We start from the raw sequence: 27,545 nt of genomic DNA, 5'->3' as shown, positions 1-27,545 counted from the left end.
AAATACCTTATAACCCTCTTGGATGCTATCTAATGGTCCAAACCAGGGTTGCTTAAAATGTCTGCCTAACATCCCAATAGTGTATACAAGATTCCAATGTATACAAACCTGAACATACATTAGACTTTCCACTGCTAAAATGTAAAAAATCTAATGTATTTTTGTAATCTTAATACCATTCTTAGGGCATTGATTGAGGCTATACTTATTATTGACAAGCAATATGTCATTAACATATAAAACCAAATATAAAACTTTAACATATAAAACCAAATATAAAACTTTACTCCCACTAAACTTATGGTATAAACGATTATCAACAAAATTCATCTCTAAATCGAATGAGATAATCATTTGGTAAATTTTGTAATATTATTGACGAGAAGTCTACTTAAGCCCATAGATGAAGTTCTTTAATTTGCAAATCATTACTTTTGTATCATCAGACACAAAGTTTTCTAATTGCACCATATAAATGTATGATCGATGTTACCATTGAGAAACCATTAACTTAATATTCATCTGATGTAGCTTAAGGTCAAAATATTCCACTAAAGCCATTATAACCCTTTCTCTAGTGGACCCTTTTAATGACATTCATTCTTGAGGTTGTTGAGTTTGTTCTTCTGGAACAATTACTTCATCTTGAATAGGGAGTTGTTTAACATTGTCTTATTGAGGTTCTAGATTCACTTCTTAATCAATGATAGGTATGAGAGTCTAAACATCATCAAAAGTGATAGTAGGAATTGAGTTAGAATCCAATTCCTCCTCAAAAGCAATGTTTCTAACCTTATTTCTCCCCCAAACTCAACATCCTCAAAGAATGTTGCAATTCTTGTCTGAAAAATATTCCTAATTGTGGGATCATAAAATTCATAGCCGTTAGATTGCTCAGAATTTCCTTAACCCTTAACTTTACAGACATCAAAGAAGTCATAAGTGATGTCATTTCAACCTTATCGTTTTTTTTAGCAAAATGTTTCTCAATTTCATCAAGGAAACCTTGGCCTGAGTAATCTTTTCAGATTCTGTGCCCTTAAAGGCTTCTAAAATGTTGTGCTTCATGATCATTAGACTCATGCAATTTAAACGATTCCACCTCTCAAAATCCCTTTTAACATAGGGGGTGCTTTCCGCAGTGAGAGGTGCAAGTAGTTCTTCCTTTAGTGCAAGGTCTATGTTTATATAGCCAAGCACTATAAGTCAGTGCCTTTTCCATTCATTGAAATTAGCCCCATTAAGTATGGGTATAGAATTTATATTAGCAAATATTGTGACAGTAGAATATGAATTAACTGAATATAGAACAAAAAATAAAATAAATAAAAATAAGCTCACATCAATATTCATAGTAAATAATAAATTCAGGATAATGGCTAATCCCATCTCAAGATACCAAACACAACATTAATATCAAGTCTTTGGACAGTAATATTAACAGTAAGCAGTACTTTTGTTGTAGCAATCAAACATTGACAATAAACTATGTCAAACAATGAATTAATCTTTGGACTAGCTTATTGCTCACATAAAATACCTTATAATTGTCACATATTTATCACCACAGATGTCGTTGTAATTCTGCCAAATATTAACTTACCTTTGGGTAAATTAATAAACGCATGAATCACAAAAACATATAATCATCTTAATATTTCAAATAAACTAATCTACACAAAAGAAGTCACTTTGGCGGCATTTTGTTTCAACTAATTTATTTAAAATATTAGACATCCTTAATCAAAAGCCAAAATCTGAATTTGTTTGTTTCAAAATGTTTACCTTAATTTCATCTTTCAATCAAATTAAAAGATAATAATAAATATTTATATATATATACATATATATTTATCCCAAAACAACATACAATGATGTTGGCAAATATAATAATAGTTGAATAAATCATAAACCATAAACTTCACATAAGACTTCAAATTTAAACCAAAATAATTTGAATAAAGGTAAACCTCATCTTAAGATATCGGACACTCCACTAATATTTCATCTTTGGACAAAATATTAATTTGTAAGTGATATATTGGTGTAGTAATCAAACATTGACAATAAGAGCATGTCGAATAATAAATCTTCCTTTAGGCCAATTTATTACTCACATGTAAAACCGAATAACCGTCACATGTTTATCACCATAGTTGCACATGTAATATTATTAACCTTCACTTGGGCCAATTAACATAACTTAAGTTACATGCACACAAACTTTTATATTTTAAAATAAAATAATTTATACAAAAAAAAATCATCACTTTGGTGACTTTTTGCTTCAATTAAGTTATTTTAAAATATATATAAATATACCAATATTCAAATTTAAATTTCCCCAATAGTCAAATGTCAAAATTAATTTTTTTTATTGCTTTATAGACTCTGAAATAACACAAAATAAGTTTTTCTTAATAATGTAATAAAAAAACCAAAAACCTTAAAATTTTTTGACTATTTCCATCTCTTTTTTTTCCAAAATCATATATCAAAACCAAACAGAAATAAAGTAGTGGTTCAAAGCCAAATAATTAACAAGCACATGTATTCATAATTTTGACATGGATGAAAACTCCAAATCAATTCACGCATATACATGTATTCATAATCCAATAGAAAAACTTACCCTGAATTTACTATGTAAATCCAAAGTTGTATTTATAATTAAACAGATATTCACATAAATACTTAAAAAATATTTTCAAGCCAATAAATCTTAAAAAACAAAATCATAATAGTTGGCATATCCCACAATTCATACAATAAACCATATCATCATAATTTAACCAAATATTTGGAATCATAAGATGCCAGATCTTAAGATTATATAACCAAATTTAAAATCAAAATATTTAAATATGTATATAGTTGACATGAATTTGCACCAAAGCACACATAAAATTGAATATATAACCATAACAAAATAAAAAAAAAATTAACTTCAATGATATCCATCAAAACTTAATTTCACCAATTAAACTATAAAAGATATCTTATTGAATAATGGTTAAACGTCTGTTCACACAAACTATAATCATGCATTAATCCTCAAAATCATAGTTGACATGAATTTGCACCAAAGCACACATAAAATTGAATATATAACCATAACAAAATAAAAAAAAAATTAACTTCAATGATATCCATCAAAACTTAATTTCACCAATTAAACTATAAAAGATATCTTATTGAATAATGGTTAAACGTCTGTTCACACAAACTATAATCATGCATTAATCCTCAAAATCATTGATATGCATATAATATATATACACACACAAATATAAAAATAATACTGGCTTGCCTTACATATTTTATGTAAACTCAAATTTATATTCATGACTAAAAAAATCATCATAAAACTTCTTTATATGCACAAATACTTAAAAAAAAATCCATAACCACAAATTATAAGAAGAATCCCAAATTATATAAAAGTCTTTATATGGGCAACTACATATGAAAATTCATAGCCACCATATTCAAAATAATCCCAAATATTTTAATTTTAGTGAGATTCCATAAAGACTAAAATTTACATAAAATAATTATAAAAGACACCAAAAGTAATCATTCGTATATATGAATTGAATTCAATGGTGAATATAATTCATCATAAATAAAGATAAAGGATGATGATTCCATATATGTTCAACTACAAACAGAAAATTTAAAATAAATAGTGCGAAAAAGAATATATCTTACCAACATTCATTTATTCTATCAAGTGAATTAACTTTCAAAACCAATTATACAACTCAATTGAAATTCTTCAATTGTAAAAAAGTTGTAAGTTTGTAATTTTAAATTAATAATGACTTTAACCAAAAATTATAAAATAATTGTGTGAAAAGAAGATAAAAAAATCTCACAAATCAATTCTTATCAAATAAATAAATGAACATTCATCTTTCGAATAGCATATGCAAATATTAAACTAGATTATATTTATAAAATCATAAAACTTTATTTAAAGAATCAAAACCCAAAAATTTATCAGGAATCTTAAAGATTCAACATAATATATAATTAAAATATAAAATCCATAAAATTTCAAGAATTAATTATTCAAATGAAGAACCTGAATCAATTCCCAATGATTCGATATGACGAGGCTCGGATGCCACTTGTTAGAATTTATAAAATAAATCTACAATATAACTTAATAAACCAGGATCTGTTATGTCAAATCATTAAGAATAAATCAAGAACAAACTAGATGCGGAAGCGTACCTGAATCCATGGATTCCTTGAAACTTTCTGGGACTTGAGATTTGATCTTCCAAATTAACACACAAGAAATTCAGAGAATATGTGCTCTCTCTTTCCTAATGATGGGATATTAGAAAAGATATCTTGTGTATAATTTGGAGACCATAACCCTAATATTTATAACCTTAGCATATTAGTTCTAATCAAATTCTAATTAGCCCATCATTAATTAGAATTTGATTAGAAGAGTATCTACACATATTTGACCCATACTTTATTTAATAATTAAAAGCCCAATAAAATTCTAACCAAATTAGATCACTTTTAATTTGGACTAAACTATCATGATAGTAAATAATATGTAATTATCCTTATTATATATGTGATGTCCAAATTTTCCAACAGTAATTACAGTTACTCGTCATTGGATAAGCAAACAATCAACCTTTTATAAATTTTCTCAGGCAATAAATTATTTGCTTGTTTAATGACGAGTAACTATAATAGCCTTTTCTTCAGTAGGATATTTTCTAGAATTTTTTTTCTTTATCAGATAAAGGGGTGTTGACCATGCAAATCAAGTAATTACAGTTATTCCTCATCAAATAAGAAAATAATTTAAGACGGGTTAACAACCTGCAAAGATGGGCGCAAAGTTTCCAACATTTTCTCAGGCAATAAATTATTTGCTTTTTCAATGATGAGTAACTATAATAGCCTTTTATTCAATAGGATACTTTCAACAAAATTTTTCCCTCTAGTTACAATAATACAACCCAAAGAGCATCCATATATATATATAGACTACTGGGGTGCTAGCCATGCACAGACTACAACCCAAAAACAATTTTTTATCTAATAAAAAGGTGCAAATCATCAATGTCCCAATACCTTAAAAAAATATAATCAGATAAAGGTGCAAATCTATATCTCAATACTTACAACTTTTTTTTTATTCAAATAAATAGATATTTGTCATCAGTATAACATATATAACATATATATCAATATAATATAATTTTAAAAAAATACATAAATGTCCACCATTTATATCCACAATTCAATTTTATTGTTGATTTTAGATGATTTAAATGATTATTTTTGAACCAATTTTTTTTTTTGGGTGAGATAGGTCAAATAGCCCAGTATTCACTACAGTATCTCTCTGTAGTCTAACCATTTTCAGCTGGCACCTAGAGACCATGTGCTTTCATCACTCTCACCAATCCACACTTACATATCTCTCAATTTTGTCTCTCTCTACCAGGTTTCCTCCGCTCTCTCTCTCTCTCTCTCTCTCTCTCCTCCCCTTCATTTTCTTCCATTATATGTTATTTTCATCAATCCTTGCATGCTTTATTCATAAACAATCTCTCTTGGAAAGGAAAATTTTCAGGGCCTAAATGTCATCCGACTCGCTTCCACCTCTTCCCCAAAACCGTATCGTCGTACGTTTTTTTCCTTTTGTTAAGCATTAGCCTTTAGAATACAAATTGACTATGTGTTTTTGAACTTTGTACAACACAATCAACAGCTAGGCTGTGGGCAAGTCGCAGTTGATTTCTTGGCCACTGTGGCTTCTTTTCCTAATCCAGATGACAAAATCAGAAGCACTAGCTTGAAGGTTCTTCTTCTTTCTTTTCCTTTTTCTTTTTTTCATTTTGAAATTCTATTTCTTTGTATGCATTGACTACCATTAGTTGACAAATTATGTCATTTGTTTTATTAGGTTCAAGGAGGTGGGAATGCTGGAAATGCCTCAACCTGTGCTGCTCGTTTGGGATTAAACCCACGTTTAATTTCCAAGGTCTTACATATCTTTGCACTTTCTCTCTTTCTTTCTCAATTTACTTCCTTCTGTAAAACTCTACTATTGACTGAGATCACATATTTGTGGCATCATATAATTCATTAGGTTTCCAATGATTCTCATGGCAAGGGCATATTGGAGGAGCTTGAAGCTGATGGAGTCGACACTTCATTCTTTATTGTAAGCCTTTTATGAGATTATTTATGGTTCTTAGTTTTGGGAGAGACCTTTGGCCTGCTATTATCTTGATTGGTTTTGAAGCTTATTTGCTTTGAGGATTTGTTTCACTCATTTATTTGGCTCTGTTTGATTCTAGAATAAGATTTTCTATAAATGTATATTGTTCATTCAAGTATGCTATCTTAACTTTCCTAAGGCAAGGATATAACCTAGGAACTCAGACCTGTGAAGAGATGTGTTTATCATTTTTAGTTTGGGAAGTACATGTACATAGCATCCCCTACGGAACTGTTTCTTGGTGAGCAAAGCAGATCTTTGCTATTTCCTTGGTTCATATGAACAAGTTTTTGGTCCCTTGAATATTAAAGTGTGAAATCTTTATTATCAGATAATGCCATACAGTAGCCTTTGCCAGCTTTTATTGTATCGTACATTTTTTACTGCTCTTACATGTTGCATTACAACCTAAACACTCTCCTTCTCTAACTTAATTTTGTTGCTTTCAGGTTTCTGAGGAGGGTAATTCATCATTTACTTATGTTATCGTTGACAGCCAAACGTCAGCACTTAGATTTAGATTGCTGTGACATTCTGTATATTCCAATGTCCTACCTTTATTGGTTTATTCCCAGTGTTGGATTATAAGTTATCCTTTCAGTAAGCAGTGTGTTTTCCTGAAAATCCCCTCTTTGCAATCCATCCATATTAGGCTTACAGCACTGAAAATTGTATTCGGCAGAGTGGCTAGATGGCTAAATTCTGTTCTGATCAGATCCTGCACTCCTTTCTTTGCAATAATGTTTAAATTAAAATTGTACTTTCAATTTATTTACATTTTCTTTGGGTGTGGAGGGAAGCTGTGATCTTATACTCGTAACAAGAATAGCAAAAAAGAAGAGAGAAAATTGTTGCTTAGGTTACCAAAATGAACATAAAATCAGGATGTTTGCTGACTGGTTTAATTCAGTCAAAGTGCATATTATGATAAAATATTCCTCATTATGGTTTGAAGTGAATACTCATGTATCAAATAATAAATTCAGGAACACCCGCACATGTATCCACACCCCTGGTTATCCGCCCCTGATACCGGAGGAACTTTCTCAGTCAAGTTTATTATCTGCATTGGATGGAGTAAATATGGTCTACTTTGATGGAAGACATCATGAAACTGCTTTAGTTGTTGCAAAAGAGGTAAACTTTTATTTTCTTATTCTGCGTATGCTTGTAGTATCGAGGTAGGTGAAGCCATGAGATTTTGCATGGTTGGCAGTTTGATTTGATTTAAACTAATGTATCTTCGTTGTTCTAAAGTTCAAACTCATTTATGGTGATTATCTTGGTTCCTTTCTTGAAAAACTACTAGAAGCGAAGAGTTTGTTTTGCAACTGTTAGGCTGCCCACAGGCTTGTGAGCAACTGGTATTTTGATTGAAAACTTAAAACAGGACCAAGTTCATTGGAACTTTGTTATTTTATGTTCTGTGATTAGCTTTAGCTTCAACCTATGGCATATTATGATGTTGGCAATTTGACATTGTAATTGCTAAAACATTATACTCTTCCTCTACATTCCTCATTAAGATTAATATCAATAAATAGCAAGTCAATAGCATTTCTTTTTGGCTATTTTCAGTACAGGCTGCTCGCAAGAATATACCTATATTAGTTGAGGCTGAAAGGGAAAGGGAAGGTTTAGATGATCTTCTGGATTTTGCTACTTATGCTATATGCTCAGCTAAGTTTCCACAAGTAAGTTGATCTTGCATCACTATATGCTTCTTTTACATAGAACATTCTATCACTTGACCATCACCTCTCTCACATTTTCTTTTGGCATTGTAACTTTTGGCCATTGACTGTGCTGTTTCTGCTTAAAAATTACAATACTCATGCCTTTTTGTTCTTTTTGCTTACTTTGGTCTAGTGTCTGTTCGGATAAATGTTTGTCAAAGATAAATAAAATAAGCTCTTAGTCAACCTCCACAGGGTCCTCCTTTTATATCTTTTATGACTGACATCATCTGCTGCTATCTTCATGAAATATTTTTTTCATGATCGCTTAAATTTATTTTAGTTTTGAATTTAGTTGGTCATTCTAATTATATGGTTTTGGCCTGCTTCCTTTAGGGGTTGCTTGCTTGAGTGGAAAAGTGGAAGGATGGAAAGAGGGAGTGGAAAAGTGAAAATAAAATAAATTTTCAGTGTGCTTGGTAGAAAAGAGAAGTGAGAGGAAAGAAAATTAGGGAGGTGGCCATTTTCCATCCTAATTCATAAAACCAATTAATCTTAATTGGAATGATATGAGGAGAGAAAATGAGAGAGAGATGCAAGTTAGTTCAAAGTTATTCATTTTTCAAAAGCTCCATTCTATTTCTTTTCATTTTCAACACTACCAAGCAATGAATGGAAAGAAAATCACTTTTTTTCATTTAATTTTTTCATCTTTCCTACCAAGCACAGCAATGAAACAGAATATATTTTCTTTCTATTTTTCTACTCCAAGTTTTCAACTTTCCGATTTTCTTTCCCCCTACCAAGTAAAACCTTAATGCTTTGTTGAACATTGTGGATGGAAATTTATTAAGTTATTTAAATTTTTTTGCATGTGTTATGAACTTCCAATGATACAGGCATGGACAGAAGCTCCATCGGTTCCAAGTGCACTTATTTCCATGCTTTTGAGGTTGCCAAAACTAAAATTTGTGGTTGTGACACTGGGGGAAGAGGGATGCATAATGCTAGAAAGAAGTGTAAATGGTGAGTATAGTTGCAGGAATTGTGCTGTTGCATAATATCCCTTTAACCAGATTTATACCGTGCTTTATTTATGTGAATTGGCAGTTTTTTACAGGTTCTTTTACCATGATTGTAGGTGGTTCTGATGCTGAAGAAATGGATGTTCACTGTTTATTGGAATCATTAAAGCTGATAAAAGATGACAGCAAGACCATCCCAACATGCATTTCATCGGTAATATACAATGCAGAGGACTTTATAACTTATGTGTAGGCCTTAGGACTAAAGTTTAGTCTATGAACGGGTCTCTCGTAAACTGCTGTCCAGTGTGGATAGAATTGTTGACCGACATGAGCTTCACTGCTTCAAATCTTTTTTAGATTTGAGTTCTTAATTAAGGGAAGCGGAAGTCTATACTTATGGTTCAGCTGCCTTCAATAGATGTTGCTATTTAGCAGGGGTTGGCTTCTATGGCAGTTGATACTCTGTTGATTTCATCACTTATAAGTTGCTATTAATACAACTAATTTTGGACAATCATTTCAGATAAAAATAATCATGTCTTTTATGTGTTTGACTAGGCTAATTGATTAGGGAATGTTAAGGTTATCTCTTTGGACAGCTAAGTTGTAAGAGTTGTTCCGAGCTACTTCTGGCTTTTAAACTTCTATTCTTCTCCTATCACCTGCAATATCCGCCAACTTTTCTTTCTTTGACAAATAGACAATGCAATTTGGTTGTTCATCTTCTAGATAAAAATTCCTAGAGATGGTGTGAGCAATTTTCTTTTAATTTGAAAATTTTGTGTTTGGGGTCTGTATAGGTGGAAACCAAGTTGAGTGCAAATGGGATAGGGACAATAACTGGCCGGTTATTTGTGGGAACAGCTGAGAAGATCCCACCATCAGAACTTGTTGACACAACTGGCGCAGGAGATGCATTTATTGGAGCAGTATTATATGGTACGTTTCAGCCTACTATGTACTTTTATCTTCTAAATTAGGTATGAGAGACTCCTATTATTCTTTAGGTGCTCGTACTTGTGTCAGTATCAAGGATCCATTATTCCCAAAAGACCCTAACTAGCAATAAACCTAGAAGAGATGTGAAATGGTATCTAAGGTAGCGTTTGGTGCTTTCCTAGTGATTTTTTAGAATATGATTGCTGGGAATACGATGGCATTGTACTGCTCTGGCTTACTACTTTCTGTTTGATTCGGGCATTATGAAGGCGATGATTGAGTATTCATTTTTCTTGTTTTTAGCTGTGTGTGCAGGCATGCCACCAGAGAAGATGTTGCCCTTTGCAGCTCAAGTGGTAAACGGATTTACTACTCTTTGTTAATGGTTTTATAATGATTGCTATGAGAAGCTTGTTTAGCCAAATGTGATGCTCCATTTCAGGCTGCAACTGGCTGTCGGGCTTTAGGCGCCCGCACCGTACTTCCTCTCCGTACAGATCCACGTCTAGCGAGCTTCCTATAGAAAGTTCCCTACAAGGCAAGGCACCCCCATGTTGTAGGCGAAGTTTGTTATCTCATACGTTGACAGTGATAAAATGATATCTAGACTAACATTAATTTGCCTGTTTTAGCCGACACAAAAACAAATATAAATCAATAAATTAGAAATTTAGTGATGAACCTTTTATATTTGAAATTTATTAAAATTTATATACAAATATTATGTTGAGAAAAGTAGAGAAGATCGAATATAAATATTTTACGTGGAAATCTCCTCTGAAGATGATAAAAACTATGGGCAAAAGAGGTTTCTAACTTTTCACTAAATGAATAAATTAGAGTATAATATAGAGAAAATAAATCTAAATGTACTAAATTTAAACCTCGAAAATAAAACTTTAACTCTCATAGAGTTCTCTCAAAAGGGGTACAAAATTTTTTTTCATAATTATCACAAAAATTTATCTGCGACTGTATCTTGTTGCTCCAAATAAAAATCACTATAGTACTACATATTTAATTGTCTTTTAATTGATGTCTCAATCATTTTAAAATATTTCTAGAGTAATCAGAGTTTAATTGGAAAACTCACAACGTCCCCATTCGCGTCGTCACGACGTCGTCCGTCGTCTCAACATCAAGAAGTTTCTCGTCGTAATATCACCATCTATTTGACTGAAAAATACGAAGCACATCCTACATATTATATATATTAAATATTTTTTAAATAAGGATAAATTTGAAAATGATATACTCCAATATCGATATACACCAATTTACATCTATCGGTAGGTTACTACAAATCCAACTATCAGGATCGAGGAAAATGAAGGACAAGACATGTTTGAAAATAAGCGGAAAGTATAGGTTTGGCAGTCCATGTGAAATACTCATGGAATATATTATATTTTTTATACCAGATTGGGCCTTTTAGGCTTTCAGCTGGTCCACAAAGTCATTTTCCCTTGGACCATGGTTTTAATGGGTTTACCAATTAAGGCATATAATTTTCTACTTGTAGGGCTCAAACTCAAATCAAAGGACCCCAGCTGGACCACCCTTTAATTAATTACATTCCCACCAAGATTTTCACGGTTCAACCCATGTTTCCATTAGACATGTTCGTGGTCGGGGTAGGACTTACGGTAAAATTTTAAACTCACTTTGTAGGTTTAGAAAGAGATTTAAAATTTTGTTTAAATTCGATCCAAATAAAAAACGTTACATCCGAGTTTGATCTGGTCCGCCCGTATTAAAATTTTTATATTATTTTTCCATATAAAAAATAGATTTTAAAAAATATAATATATTAAATACACTAAGAGCATTAAAATAAATGTTTCCCAACAAGTTGAAAATATATTAAAAAAATCTTATATTTAAATAATACTAAGATAACTACAACTTAGCAAGCAAATGCCTCTAAAATAGTGACAAAATTAACAATAAAACAAGAGTTATATAATATCCAAATAATAACAACAAAATAGTAGTAATACAATAGCAAAATGGTAGCAAAACAACAAAAAAAATTAGGCAAGTTTGAGCTGGGACAAAAAAAATTACTCGAGGTCTGGACTATTTAGAAAACATACCTTATTTTTGTCCAAACCTATTTTTCGAGTCTATATTTTTGTCCAAACCCTCCCGCTTTTCAAGCGAGCTTTCGGACCTGGGAGAATAGCCTGAACTATGACTTATGTATAGTATATAGACTAAGAACTTACATATAGTATATAAAGTAAAAGTGATTGGACAAAAATATAGGGATTAAGCCTATAACTTATGTATAGTATATGGACTAATAAAAAGAATTTGACATTTTACACGTCATTCTTATCCCTTTCCAATAGAAGAATAATAAATCAGATTTTTCCTCTTGCAAAAATTCAAATCCAACTAAAAAAAGCTAAAAATCATGAGGAAAAATCTGATTTGTCATTCTCTTATTGGGAAGGAATAAATATGACGTGGAATCACAGTTCATATAATCCTTTCTCGTAAATGATATTACACTTCTAGAAAAAAAATCATAATTTAAACTTCAGATATAACATTATCGAGAGAAATATTTATGAATGTCGAAAAATTAATTTTAATGAATAATAAAACATATATAAAAGAAGTTTGGAACCCACCCCTCGTTAGAGGTTGGTCCATGGATTTTATAGGCTCAAGCAACTCTTATCTCTTGCAGTTGGTGAATATTGATTAGACTCAAATATATGCCATCCAACACTCATCATACACTCATTTATATGTATGTACATTATAGGTAAATTTTTTAATTGATCACTCAACTTTTTGGGTGTTTTCATTTTGATCACTCAAATAAAAATCACCACTGTTACAATAAATTATCATTTTGGTCACTGATGAGGCATTCCACTTCATGTCCACATAAGCCCTTCTACCTGGTAATAAGATTCGTTGTCCACCTTGTGGGAGAACAGAGGAACGAAATTGAAGCCAGAAAACCAAACTGTATTCCTCTTGTTGATTCATTCATTAACTGGGTGTGGTTCATTTGTTGATTCTTTACTTTAAAGAATCTCACTGTCCTTCATCTCCCCCTGCAAATCAGTGCCCTATAAAACTCATCACTGGACACTCTATATATACTCATCGCCACCACAAAACTTAAGTACGCATCTATTTTCTTCCTCATTTCCTACTCTATCAACCCATTTGCTAAAAATGCACCGTGGTTCGGTACTTCTAAGCCTCATCACAGTTGTTACACTGCTGATAGCAGCTCCGGTTCCGGCCATTGGGTATCGTCCATGGTTTCACTTAAAACCCAACAGGTCCAATTTAAGATTCGGTAGCTCCAAGAACTACGAGAGTTCATCGGAGTTAGTCCACTTGAGATACCACATGGGTCCAGTGCTCACCGGCAGCATTACCGTTCACACAATTTGGTGCGGTCGGTGGCAGAAATCCCAAAAGAAGATCATCCGCGAGTTCTTCGGCTTGATTTCCGCCGTCAATGCCAAGCAACCTTCGGTTGCTAGTGGTGGCAGACAATGAACCTTATGAAAAAAACTATTTATCAGCAAGGATGGCTTACGTGGACACGAAGTGTAATGCAACTTCAGACGTAGTTAGTGAAAAATCTGTTGAGTGATGAAAACGATAAATTATCATAATGTAGTCATTGAATTGTAAATTTTTTTTTATTTCTGTGACCAAAATGAAAATATCCAAAAATTGAGTGACCAAATTAGATAATTTACATTATATTAAATAGTGTATAATGAATGGGTCCATTGTTAGGATCAAAACTTGATATATACATCCATCACTTTCTTCTTTGATTTCTCTTAAAAAAAAGAGAAATCTCCGGAAGAGATCTGGGTTTACAAAATGGCTGCAATTTAAATATATAATATGGAGTAACGGTAATGTCAGAATTTTCTTTTTAAAAGATGTCAGAATTGAGTAAATTTTAAAAGGATTAAACACATAATTTTCTTCATTTTCAAGGGATCAAAATAGAATTTTACAATAAATTAATTTTTAATTTATCATTTTATAGTGTACTTAAATAGTAATTTCCAAGGGAGGCCAGATTCCCCCTGCATGGAATTATGAAATATTGAGGATTGGATATATGTATGGATGCATGCATGCATGTATGAGTGCAACTCAAATTATTTATTCTGATTTCAACTCAGTTATATAGCAAATTGTTAGACTTTCAAATCTAATTATATTTCACCAAAGCATTATTTTAGAAAATAAAAATATCACAAATGCCTTTATATTAGGAATTAGATGGTATTTTGTCTTCAATAAATAAATTTATTCTTATACGTTAAATGAAAGAGCAAACTGGTCATTCTATTAAAATTTCATCAATTATTACTGTTAAATATTAACGTAGTTAACATATCAACCAAAGAGTGGAACTTGGCGTGCCACATGTATCTCGAGTTGATTTAGAGAGACTAATTCACTCAACTAGATAATAATGCGTTATCACCTACCAGTAGAAATAGATAAAAATTTTAACAGAAAAATTGATTCATTCTTTAATCTAACACACAAGAATTAATTTACCATTTTTTAAATAAAAGAGACAAAATATAATTCGACTAAAGATATTTTAAAGAAAACTGTGTCATGGATAGTGATGATGATAATGATTTAGAATTTTGGACCACCATTTTTCATATGGTTGGAACAACTTGATTTGTAAATAAAGTAATCCTAAAGTCGGGCGACTGCATGCATGCGAGAACTCATATCATCATTAAGAGTTGGAGAATACTTTAGTTTTTGCCAATTTACTTAACTCATCATCATTAGACTTTATTTATTATTATATATAGCTCATCATCCTCCCAAAATATTACATGATTTTATATCTTATACCTTTTTATAAGATTAAATAAAATACATATTATAAAATTAAAAATATCTAATTAAAATACATATAAAAATTTCAAAAATTTTAATTAAAATATATAAAAATAATTCTAATAATATAAAGGTATTTAGGTAATTTTCTTAAAACAAGCAATGCGAGTTCAAAACGAGGTAATGTGAGGTGGGCACTCTTCTCAAAACTCTGTTTTCATATATATATAGAGAGAGAGAGAGAGTTGAGTCGAGTCAGAACTTGATGGATTTCAAATAACCATAATTTTACCAAATGCCAAATTTTTATTTATTTATTTTATCTATTTGTTAATTTAATATTCAAAATCATATATACATAAATTAAGTATTTGTTATATTTATGGATTGAACCTTAATTCAATTAACAATATTGTTACTATCATAATTACGAGGATGTGAATTTTAGTGTGTTTAAACACGTTTTTTCCTCCATTATAAGTTGAAGTTCCATAAAAAAATGTCTGTTGTATTTAAATTTTTTGACATTAATCATGATAAGAATATAATAGATAGGGGCGGAGCCAAGCGGCCCCAAAATGAAAGTTTTCACCTTTAGTCCTTTTATAATTTTAAAAATTTTAAATTAGTACATGATAAAATTATATTTTTACCCCCTTAAAGAATGAGAAAAAATAATTTAATCCTTTAAATTTTATAAAGATATAGACTATTAAACTAGTAAAATTTTACTTTTATTATCATAAAAATATACGTACAACTTTATTCCGGTCCCTCCAAAAATTTCTTGGCTCCGCCCCTATAATAAACTATATATATATAAGCTAAAAAAAGAAGGGTGAAAAGGGAAATAGGGAAAGGAATGATTACAATTAGATAGTCACTATCACAACATCTAAACTATATCCAAAACTTTGAGAAATATTTTTAAAATCTATAAATAATAAATAAAAATAAGAGTGAGTTAGTAGTCATCTTGGGTGTCACATGGCGCTCACCATCTTCTATTTCCCCTTTTAGATAGTCCCATTGCCATTCGATGTTGATGAAGTTATGGAGGTAGAAAATTTTTTTTAGGGATCAAAATTATAAAAGAATTAAATTAAAAATTTATCATTTTAAGAGGTTCATATATGGTCCTTGGATTTCTATTAAGCTTTCTCGTTGTGTTGATGTTAATGTTGTTGCAGTCAATAACTTGGTAACTTCTCTCTTTGTGGGCCTTTACTTCTATAAACATATATTTAGTAATATTTTGTAATTTCATAATGAAATTTAAAAAATTATTGTATGATTGTAATGGAAAGATTGAGGCTTTGAGAATTTTTAGCACGTAAATTCGAGTCTCACTTTATATTAAAATATAAATGTGTGGTTATTTCAGCTAGTTATCAAGTTAATAAAGTTTAAAAATTTATATGTTTGAATGTTGAAATTATTTAGTATTAATTTGAATTAGTAATTTATTATATATAGAAATTTTAAGTAAATGTATATAAAAAAATACAAATTTTTTTATTAAATTTGTTGGTCGATAACTTTTTAAAATTTCTTAATTTTTGTATATATTTAGAAAGTTTAGTATTTATTAGAATTTTTTCAGCTTTTGTAAAGAACATTTTAGAATTTTTTTTATAATTAAAAAAAAATTCTTATCAAACTTAAATTTCAATAATTTTTAGAATCTTTCAAAAATGTTTAGGATTTTTTTAGCATTTTTAAATATTTTAAAAAAACCAGAATTTTTTTCATAAATTTTAAAATTTCTTATTGAACTTGAAGTTTTATAATTTTTTATTTATTTTATAATATTCTGTTTAAATGTTAAAAAAATCTGAAATTTTTTTTATAGAAAATCATACTCATTTACCATGTCATCAATTTTTTTCTCGCCAACTACTACGTCATCACTTAACAGACCATCAATAGCTTCGATGAAAAACATAATTTTAAGGATTTAATTAATTGTTAACTTTCAATTGAAAACTCAATTAAGTGTAATTTTCATTTAAAAATATTTCAATAATTTATAAATTATAAACAATTTTAAAGTGAAAAATATAGAAAAGCATAAACATTATTATAAATGAAAATATATAAATTATTAAAAACTGCAAAAAAATATAAAAATTTAAATGACAAGAAATTTATATAAATTATAAAAAATTACAGAAAAATATTAAAAATTATTACCATAATAAAAAAAATTTAAAATTTATTAAAATTATTAAAAATATAGAAAAGTTAAAAAACTTATAAAGTTATAGAAATTTAGAAAAAAAGTATTGCTACAAATTATTCCAAAAGAAATAAAATTACAAAATATATATAAATATAAAATATAAAATATAAAAATGTTTACAATTTTATACATAGATAGTCTTGATTGTCACCTACCTTCTCAACTCATTTCCTCACCTTAGTAATTTGAATCTAAATTGTTTATGTAATTTAATTTGTCTCATTAGATGTAAGAGAGTTCAACTATAAATAGTAGCTTTTCTGATCTCATTATCATTCCTTCATTTATTACAAAGTAATACAAAAAACACTTACTCTGAAAAATTTATTGAGCCTTCTTTTATTTCTCGTTGTTCCTTTGAGTGCTTTTTAATATTTGAATTTGTCTGAACAGTACAAAGTAATTAGATGAAAAATATAATTATTAGTATAATTTTCTAAATGTATTTAATTCACAGAGTGTAATTACATCATTATTCTCTATAACATGTTTGATAGTAGAAATTGTAGTTGCAAAGTGTAATTACATAGTTACATAAATTATATTTTTCAAAAAATATTAGTTACTATAAAAAATTATCAATACGATAAAAAATTCTAAGCAAGTAACAAAAATTTAAATTAAATCATCATATGTAATATGTTAGTCCAAGAAAGTAATTGATAATATGACTAATAAAAATAACACGAAAAATAAATATTATATACAAATTTATCTAATTGTTCTAGTATTTCATATTTGTTGGGCTATTAGCTCTTTAACTTTAACATATACTTCTTATCATCATCTGTTGGTCTTTAACCAAGTTCTTCATCATCTGAATTTGAATCTATATCATTAAGATTATCAATATTTCCTTATTTCATATACCTTTCAAAGTACGGGTTATTCCAATTCCACCTATGACTGAAGTTATAAAGTATGCAACATGTTAATATGATCCAACCTTGTTTTTTATGTTATATTGATGTGATGTTATTAGCACGAGAATTTTTTTTTAGAACAACAAATTTCCTCTCAATTCTGAAGTTTTGAATAATTCAAATTAAAAAGCTCGTGAGTCATCTCTGGTGCTTTTATCTAACTCAGTTCTCTCAAACAATATCCTTTGATATGGTGTAAGAAGACATACTGTGATTGCATAACTAGTATTTACCACATAATATTTGGGTTCACGATGAAAATAATATGTAACTTTGATTATAAAAACTTACATAAACTTAATATGAAAATTACTTAAGCTAAATTATAATTTTTTATAACATGTAAATTAGATAAAAATAATATAAAATTTATAATATATAATCTTTATAAAAAAAGAGTTTTAATTACATTTATTATAAGTAGTGTAAGTTTTAATCGTAACATTAGAAAATTATTTTTATATGAATAAATTATGGAAAAATTTTATATCATTTTTTTTATAAATAAGTATATATATTATACAATATATAGCATGGAATGTAAATAAGAATGTCCTTTTATTTGTTATAATTTTTTTTTTATAAATAAGCATATTATAACATTTTTGTAACACGTAAATAATTTTTTGTGATATACTTTTTGATCATAATTTTAGAAATTTTTAGAATTTAAATAATATAATTATTGGTTATAAATTTATAAAATACACAAATTATTTTTTTATAATATATATTTTTAGTATTTATAATATAATTTTAGATTTTTTTTATCATAATCATCCCAAATAGTCATACATGTTCATACCTATAATATAATTTTTATAACTTAAACTTGTATAATTTTTTTTAAAGTTAAATCATGTATGAATTTTTGGAAAGTCATAGGATAATTGTTGGATTTGAGTGTAATTACATGCGTAATTACTCAAATTCTCAGCTTCCCCATTATAATTGAAAGGGGTGATTGGGATGCTCCAATTTATTAAAACTTTCAAATATTTTAATTAAATAAAAAAATTAAATAAGTTATTTAAATTTGAATCCTTATAATTGGTCTAGTATCAAAATATATAAATATAAAATATTTTAAATATAATAATGACACAAAAAATATAAAAACAATACAAATAAATTAATGTATCAAAGTAATCATTAATGTAAATTCAAATACTTGCAAATAATTAGTTGTGCTTGCAGTCACTTTCTAATAAAATCCTCAATGGCTTAGCCAAAATAAAATCCCAAAAGAAAAAAAAAAATCTCTGACTAAAGAATTGATTTATCTTATTCTCATGTCCACAAGATATTCAAAAAGTGGTGGAGTGTGAAAAATTATTTAGGGTAGAAATTAAATTATATATTTTTATGATAGTAAAAATGTAATTTTATTATTTTAATAGTCTATATTTTTATAATTTTTTAAAAGGTTAAATTAAATTTTTATAATTTTTAAGAGGTTAAAGTGTAGTTTTACCATTACTAATTTAAAATTTTATGAATTATAAAGTGCCTAAATTGAAAATTTATCATTTTAGGGGGGACTTGACCCTTGAGTCTCTCAATGACTCCGCCCCTAAACACATGCAAAAAGACATTCTAACCAATAATCATATATATGAATTTTTATTTGATATATTGATTACGTATGAACTTATATATTGTGAGTAAAATTTGTATTTGATATATTAATAATATATAACTGTATATATTGTTAATTATATTATATATTTAAAAAATCTAAAAATTATATATTATTTTCAATAATTTTTAAATTTATTAATTACATTAATATTATTTATTAATAATATGTAAATTTATACCCAATCAATTTATGAAATAACAAACCCAACTTAAAATAGAAAAAGAAATAAATTGTTGATATAAATATGTTGATAAGATTTTCATGTAGGCTCTTCTGTAATTCATGATTTTGTTAAATGCATTAATTGTACATGTGATATTTTATATTTTATTTATATAAATTATGTATGTTAAATTTGATTGAAATTAATATTTTTATTTTTTTATTTTTGAAGAAATTTGAGGTATTCAATAAATATTAATGTATACATTTTTTAAATTGATATAATAGTGATATCAGCTTAGTTTGAAATTTTGTATGTATGACAGGTACAATTATATCGATAAATTCAATAGTCAGATTATTCAAATATTACTCCTACAAATATATATATATATATGAAGAAGTATAAACTACTTTAATTTTACATTGGTATAAGTAGATCTCTATCTTATATCTATTGTATATATGAAAATGTATATACAAAACTTTGATTTTGGTTCAAACGTACTCATTTAAAGACATTCATAGTGTGAAAATTGAATCAAATCAATATTTTATATATAAAATTGTACACTAGACCAAAGTTCATGTACAATTTTGATCTTTATCTCTGAAATTTATTAATGCAAATTATTTTCCAAAAGATCACATTCAGTAAGTTTAATTTAAATTTCAATATTTATATTTTCTTTTCTCATCTCGAATTATAATTTTTTTAAAAGAAGTGTTTACTAATTATTGAAAGATTTCCGACTCTTTTGGAAAGTCTTCAAAGTGGCATATTTTGAAGATGGTGGACCCTCAACACGTCCAATATTATCCTTGGTTGAGGTTTTTGTTGGATCTAGTGCCTTAAGAGTAATATTTCTATCAATATACACTTGTAATTTTTTTAACAAATTCATTGATTACATTAATATACTTTGTATAATTGCCCTCATATGGTTTTTACACGCAAAATAAAATGGAAGTAAATGCTGCTTATTGGTTGTCTAAATGTTTAACTAATACTAAGTGGTATTACGTGTACAGAAAGACAACTTGTATTAGTAGACGAACCTAAACATGTCCTTAGTCTAATTGGAAACGAGTAAATTGATTGAAAGACTAATATGTCGTCTATCAAGCCCAATTGGGGAAATGCCTTATCTTGGGCATCGAAGTGGATGACTCTCAAAAGATAGAGACATAGATGTGACTAATTGGACTAACAGTACATTGGATAGGACCCAAGCAAAATAAATCTTGAATCTATTTATGGGGCTTATTCACTTGTGACTTCATAGTGTGGCATACCTAAATCCTGAGTGGATGGCGAACTATGTATGCGTGACTTTTACACTTTGATGTAAGTAAAAACCTAACTTCAAATAGATAAGGAACCGAAGTTTGGTACGTTGGGTGTATGACTTCTTTAATATGTAACGTTATTCACAACAATGGAATTCATAGCCCAAAAACATAGGTAAATGATATCCTCTCATTGGCATTACAAGGTTGATGAAAAGTAAACGTAGCCACGGGTCGTTCGTCTTTGTGATGGAAACTTGATCACTAATTGATAGTGATTGACTTTTCATGAAGGAAGATGTAATAATTACCATGAGATAAAACAGAATCATATTGGGAGAACAAATATTATCCCAAAGAGATCAATGATATCCTATGAAGGTAACACACTAATGACAAGGTCATTGGACGAGCACTAAGTAGTTGCTTTCGTAATGGTATGTCGTTGGGGAGAGCTCAATCACAATACTATAGTGGAATGACTTTGTGAGTAAATGAGTTTATAATAAATAGGCGAAAAGTCAAAACTTAATTATAAATCATTTGAGCCTCAACTTCATATGTCCAATCAGTCCCTCTGCTAGCTAATTGAAACCAGAAATGAATTGCGTGTTTGAATTGAAATGAGCAAAATAGATATAAAAATAGAAATGAGAAACATTCAGGAATGATTATGAGTTTCTCTAAAATGGAAAAATTGAATCATTAGAAAATGAATGCAAGTTTTTAAAAATGAAAATAGAAACTTGCAATTCTATATATGATTACTTAAAAAATATGGAAGAATGAGTTTATATTTTTGAACTGTTTTGAAGCCCAAAAATGAAAATAAATCATTCGGTCATAGTGAACATGTTGAGTTGTGTCTTGAATGAATCTTCTTGAAATTTTACTAGAGGTAAAATTGTCAAAATTTTACTAGGTAAAATTGGGGTTAGAAAATTATTTAATATGCCAATATTAAAATTTATTCTGGAAATATAAAAATTGAATCGTATTAGATCATATTATAGAGTATTGGGTCAAAAAAACCCAGAAAGTACTCATAATTGGATTCGATGTGAGAGAGGCCCAAAACCACTCACATAAAGAGGTGGAACAACAAAACTCTAGTATCATTAACTAAGGTTGTCGCCCCCTATATCCTAGATAGGCTAGGATATTGTTTTTCCAGTGGAAATAAACTTTTACAACTTTGTAAGGGTTCTACTTTCTCCTCCTATAAATAGATGGCACCGGTAGAGCTATTTACACAACTTTTGAGAGATTGTTATTCTGCCTAAAAATAAAGAGAATTTACTCTCAACTTATAAGCAGTTCGTGCTACGAGAATAACGCAGAAGATTGTTTGATTGAAAGCTTGAAAACATCAAGGATCCGCTTATCCAAAAACACATGTATGAATTCGGTTAAGGTTTATTGCTATAAATATCGCAAACCAGGTCGATTTTCAAAATTTTAGTTTTTTGCTGTGTAAGAAAATCGTTTTCAAACCGAGTTTTTTCCAATAATTTTATCTCTCGACTTTGTAAAGAGCTCAAGTGCCTAAAACTACCCAAAGAGGTGACGGGTTGAATAGAGTGGGAGCGCCTTGTTGGGACAAATGGTATATGGCCCTACCAAGGAAATTTGAGCATTTGAGTTTAGTAAGGTTTAAGCTCATGCCTTGCAACACACGTGACACTTATGGACAACTATGCTACCACTTAATTAGGTCACTTTATAACTTCTCATTAATTGGAGGGCAATTGTTATTAATATTTTGCCAGAGTGGCTTTTTTCACCATCACTTTGCCCAACTACAACCTCGTCAACTATGACTTCAGTTGGGGGCTACACTTTCCCAGCTATAGACCTCATCGATACATATATGCTTGGCACGTGACGCTTCTAATTATCTCGTCAGTGAAAGATGTTGGATTCTTTTGTGCATGGATCACACGTAGTGATAATACTCTAGAACGACATATTTTATGTGCTAATTGCATGATTATTTTGAGTATGATCCTACCAATTTGGATTATTTTGTGGTCTTTTATCTTTTAAGGACTAATTTGGAGGCGAGAGGAAATTTAAAGGCAAAAAGTGTGAATTTGAATATATAATAGGCCAACATGCAAAGAAAGAGAGAAGTGGTGCCAAAAATGCAAACATGGAAGACCCAAGGACAAAAATGCAAAAGAAGAGATTTTATAGCACAAGACTCTATTTTGATTTCAATTATATTAGGATAATTATTAAAGATAATTATTTAGATTTAAATTTTAGGATTTATTTTCATTTATCTTTAATTATATTTTTTTATTTGTAATTATCTTTTAGAATTTAATTAGGAATAGACTAGGTTTTCTAGTACTATAAATAGGGGATGGAGTGGCACATATTTCACATCTCTTTTTTTTTTCTGAAAACACTCCCTCTCCCAAAAACTCTGTCTTTTGTTCTCTCTATATTTTCTTCAATAAAAATCTCATTTTTATTATATTTATTTCTTTCCCAAAAATCATGAGCCACTAAACCCATCTAGCCAAAGGTTGTCAAAGTTCCTTAAAAAGGTTCATGAGGCTTAGAATCCGCGCTTAGCCTTCTCAACAAGGTATTCATCACTTCTCCGGATTACGGGGCTGACGCTTTCGTCCATGTCCCTTAATAGGTGATCTTTTCAACTTGTGCAAGGAACGACCGCTTTGTATGTTTTAGAAAGATTGCATAGTCGATTCGTTGGCTTTCTACGTTAGAGGTTGGCGAATCCAAGAGACAAAACGGCGTGGTATTCGCCGTTAGGAAGTGATGATCTAGTAGAAGATAGTCCCACAAAAGCGATTATTGGCTAGAGTCAGGCTCCACCAAATTTTAAGTCTAAATCCTTGGAGCTGGTGGTCGTAGGCGTCTTCTTCCACTATAACTAGCTTATCCTGCTCGAGAAGGGTTACTTAAAAGCCAAGGATAGAACCCAAAGTGGAATGAGACAATCGGAGGCTAGAATCTCGCCATATAAGAAACTTCATTTTCCCCAAACTTTTTTTATTTTTATATTCTTCATTTTAATTTCCGCAATTTATATAATTTCACAATTTCAATTCACTTTAAATTCTGTTTTTATTTTATTTTTCCAAATCGAAATTCTTAATTCTATTTTTTTATTTTTTATTTTTCAGGAACGCAGGTTTTCTTGGCCAAGAAATTGTCCAGGATTTCAAGAAACGAGCATTGGTACAATCCGGTCCCTGAGGATTCGACCCTACTTCCCATTTACTGTTATTTTTACTATTTTAAAAGGATTAGGATATTTTTGGTGCTCTCAACGACCACACTATATAGGGTACTCTTGCTTAGGAATGGCAATAGGGTAGTATCTACATTTTTTGAATTATTAGAATTCGATTATGCATATCTGCTTGAAAATCAAAATTTATTTATTATCTACAAATTATTCGAGTATTACTATCTAAATTTAGCCTAAGTTAAGTATCTGAATCCGAAAAAAAGGAGTAATTTTAAAATTTTCAATCATTTTCTAGATATCCAAATCCATGAAAGTTCAAAATTGAATCTACCAAATTTTTTTTATATATAATCAAAACTATACACATTTCGTGACTAGTTGATTCAGATATCTAAATTCTAATCTACATCTGTTATTCGAATAAATAATGCAGATTCGACTAATGTATATTTGAAATATCTATCCACATTCACTTCAAATCTGAGCAACAGATAGTAATTCAAAATTTAAATTCAAATATTATTTGAATTCAAAATCCTCATCTTAATCTCATCTAATTCATGTCAATTCCATCACTACCTATGTAGAGGTCTATCATTCACTTAGTGGCCAACATAGATAAGACTAGCATCAAACACTTGTCAAGGTCTAATGATCAAAGATGATTAACTTGACCTATACATACTCATCCTTAACCCCAAGAATAAACACCCCACCCTTCTCTTATTTTAAAATGGCTCTTTGTGTCTCACCATTGTATGAACAACCATCCACCACCTCTTACTCATTTTTTAACCTCAATACTACAAATTTTTAAATTTCTATTTTTTAAGTAAATCATTAAATATTAATCCTAACTAAATGAAAGATAATTATGGAAGTGGAATTTCTTCCAATTTTTTCGAGCCGCCTCTTAAAGCTTAATCATGATCATGGTTAAACCTAACCATTTCACTAACCCTGTGTGAAAAACTAAAAGAGAGAATCCAAGCATATATATTAAATATATATAATGTATTAAATATTATGAAAGTGGGCATTTCCGGATCGAAACTCTCAACTTTGTGCTTAGCGAAGTTGGCAAATGGCAATGGCAACTGAGGTTCCAGCTGCAATATTGAAGTGTGTAAGCTGGTGGTGATGAGCAGCCAGTTCAGGTCACTTATATAATTTTATATGCCAACCGATTTCGCCTTTCTTGAACTTTTCATTACGCGTGACTAAAACTATAATCATACATTTTATCAAATTTAGCTTTTTTGGGCTAATAATTTACATTTTAATTCATTCATTGGTTGGCATTATATATATTATGGAGTATGAGAAAAGATATTCTACTCCCAAAGGCTCTAACTTCCATTCAATTCCCATAGCAAAAGTACACCGCCGACTGTGTAGAAATAAAAGAAAAAGTAATCTAAAGTGATCCGATTCAAAATATCGTTCATCGCGTAGTTGCGAGAAACATTACCTACCATTATTGGAGATTCAACTAGCTACTCCATCCATCCCTAATAGTAGAAACGTTGGGTGGAGCAATGCAATCCAAGGCTGTTTCATTTGGTGTTATGGGCATATCTCTATCGAAACAGATATCATATCGTGCATGGGATACGAGTGACTATCCATTATTAAGGTTTATAATATTTAGTAATCACATCAACTCTTAATTAACTTCAAAATCGAGTAAAAAAAGATTTTTAAACAAGGGTAAAACTCTTTGGTAGTACTTTGTTTTCATCTACAAAATTCTAACTCAAAATTTGATGTAAAAAATGTCGAACTAGTTACCACCTCATCAAACAAAGTTCGATATTTATAATTAAGGTTTTATACCTCTTTCCTCTTTCATTTTCCATATTGTTTGTTGCATTTGGAGGGTAGTTTTTAGTTTTTATTTGATTTTTTTAATGAAGCTGGCCAATCAAATAAAGCTAAGCTGGAAATGAAATTATTTTAGTATATGGTTAAACTTAGAAACGCCAAATGTACCCATAGCTCTCAATCTTTTCATGAAAAGGAGAGACCTACATGGAATTCAAGGTCGATCTCAAATGCCTATGCACATGCTTCCCTACCTTTTCTTTTTTCTTTCAATCATAGATTAATTTTTAATACAAATGCGATTCAACAACACAAAAAATACAATATAATTAGACGAAATATCAAGGTGGTTGTTTTTCTTTTTCCTTCAATGTGATTACAAAATTGTACTTTGACAGGCCTATTCAAGAAAGTACAGCTATAAAAAGAAACCCTAAACCCTAAAAAAAGGGAAGGGGGAAGCATTCAACGAAACCGAGTAATCACCATCAAAACCACAAGCGTAAAAAAGCTTTAATATGTCTTAATTAGGGAGAAGATGCAAATGCGCGTCAAACTACCGAAAGCTATGATAGCTTCGCTTTATTGCCCTCCATCCACGTACCACGAATGAAACTTTTACTAGTTAAGATTTTTTTTTTAATATCATAATAGAAAATTGGGTTCATGCCTTGAACCACAAAAGATTATCCTAGTACTTCACAATCTTTACCATGCATAAAGAATATTCTCCTCTTCTCTTCACACACTGCCTAGTCTTTTTCTCTTTGTTCAATGCCTTTGTGATCTATAAAAAATAAAAACATTAACTATCATCATAATTATGCATTATATTTTTTTATTGTATAATGACATGTGTTTTACTATCATCATAATTATGCATTATATTTTTTTATTGTATAATGACATGTGTTTTCATCTAGTTTGTAGTTTGAGTATAATTTTATTCAGGTTAGGGTGATATTCAAATAAAGCCCAAGTGTCTAGGAGAATAAATTCATTTTCACTTTTTTCAACTATTTGATGATAATTATATAACGGGAGAGCAAGTAGGGGCTAGGGACTTTGGCCTCTTGAATGTTGCAAATGTTACTAATTTAATTCAATCCCTTTTAATCTCTTTGTTAAGTATAAAGATTTCATTTTTGACCTCTTTCAAAAGTAAAAATTTCGATATAATTTTTTAAATTTTATCTCGATCTCTTATTATGTCGCTCTTGTCAACGAACTACAAGATTTTACATGTTAAAAATATAATAATTAGATTTATTTATAATAAAATTTTAAAATAATTTATAAATTTATTAACGATATGTCCTAACATAATTCCCTATCGGTGTATAAATTTATAAAACACAAAACGTTAATAGTTTGATACTTGTAATTCATGGTAATGTATTTAATTACCACACTTAATTGTCAAAACTTACTTGGAGTAGTGGCTAGAGCTAGAGTTTCTGTACTA

The 27,545-nt window shown here is 29.4% G+C and overlaps 1 protein-coding gene across 3 annotated transcripts; it reads left to right on the top strand.

The window, feature by feature from the left end:
- The first annotated feature begins 5,344 nt into the window (after nt 1-5,344).
- On the top strand, nt 5,345-10,589 carry LOC121231854 (ribokinase). 3 transcript variants are annotated; one of them, XM_041116736.1, is made up of 13 exons: nt 5,345-5,485; nt 5,615-5,666; nt 5,753-5,842; nt 5,948-6,025; nt 6,134-6,208; nt 6,715-6,767; nt 7,252-7,402; nt 7,849-7,959; nt 8,841-8,967; nt 9,083-9,180; nt 9,770-9,908; nt 10,212-10,264; nt 10,351-10,589. In XM_041116736.1, exons 2-13 carry the CDS (start codon nt 5,622-5,624, stop codon nt 10,429-10,431), a joined length of 1,101 nt encoding a protein of 366 aa, XP_040972670.1. In that variant the 5' UTR covers nt 5,345-5,485; nt 5,615-5,621; the 3' UTR covers nt 10,432-10,589. The 3 variants fall into 3 exon arrangements, with proteins under 3 accessions (XP_040972670.1, XP_040972669.1, XP_040972671.1); XM_041116735.1 differs by having other exon boundaries at nt 5,347-5,485; nt 5,603-5,666; XM_041116737.1 differs by having other exon boundaries at nt 5,389-5,666; nt 10,224-10,264.
- Nucleotides 10,590-27,545: the final 16,956 nt, after the last annotated feature.

This window comes from Gossypium hirsutum, chromosome A07, assembly GCF_007990345.1.
Source record: "Gossypium hirsutum isolate 1008001.06 chromosome A07, Gossypium_hirsutum_v2.1, whole genome shotgun sequence".
In the NCBI taxonomy this organism is placed as follows: domain Eukaryota; kingdom Viridiplantae; phylum Streptophyta; class Magnoliopsida; order Malvales; family Malvaceae; genus Gossypium; species Gossypium hirsutum.
The sequence above is the reverse complement of the archived record's forward strand: the minus strand, read 5'-3'. Positions and strand labels throughout refer to the sequence as shown.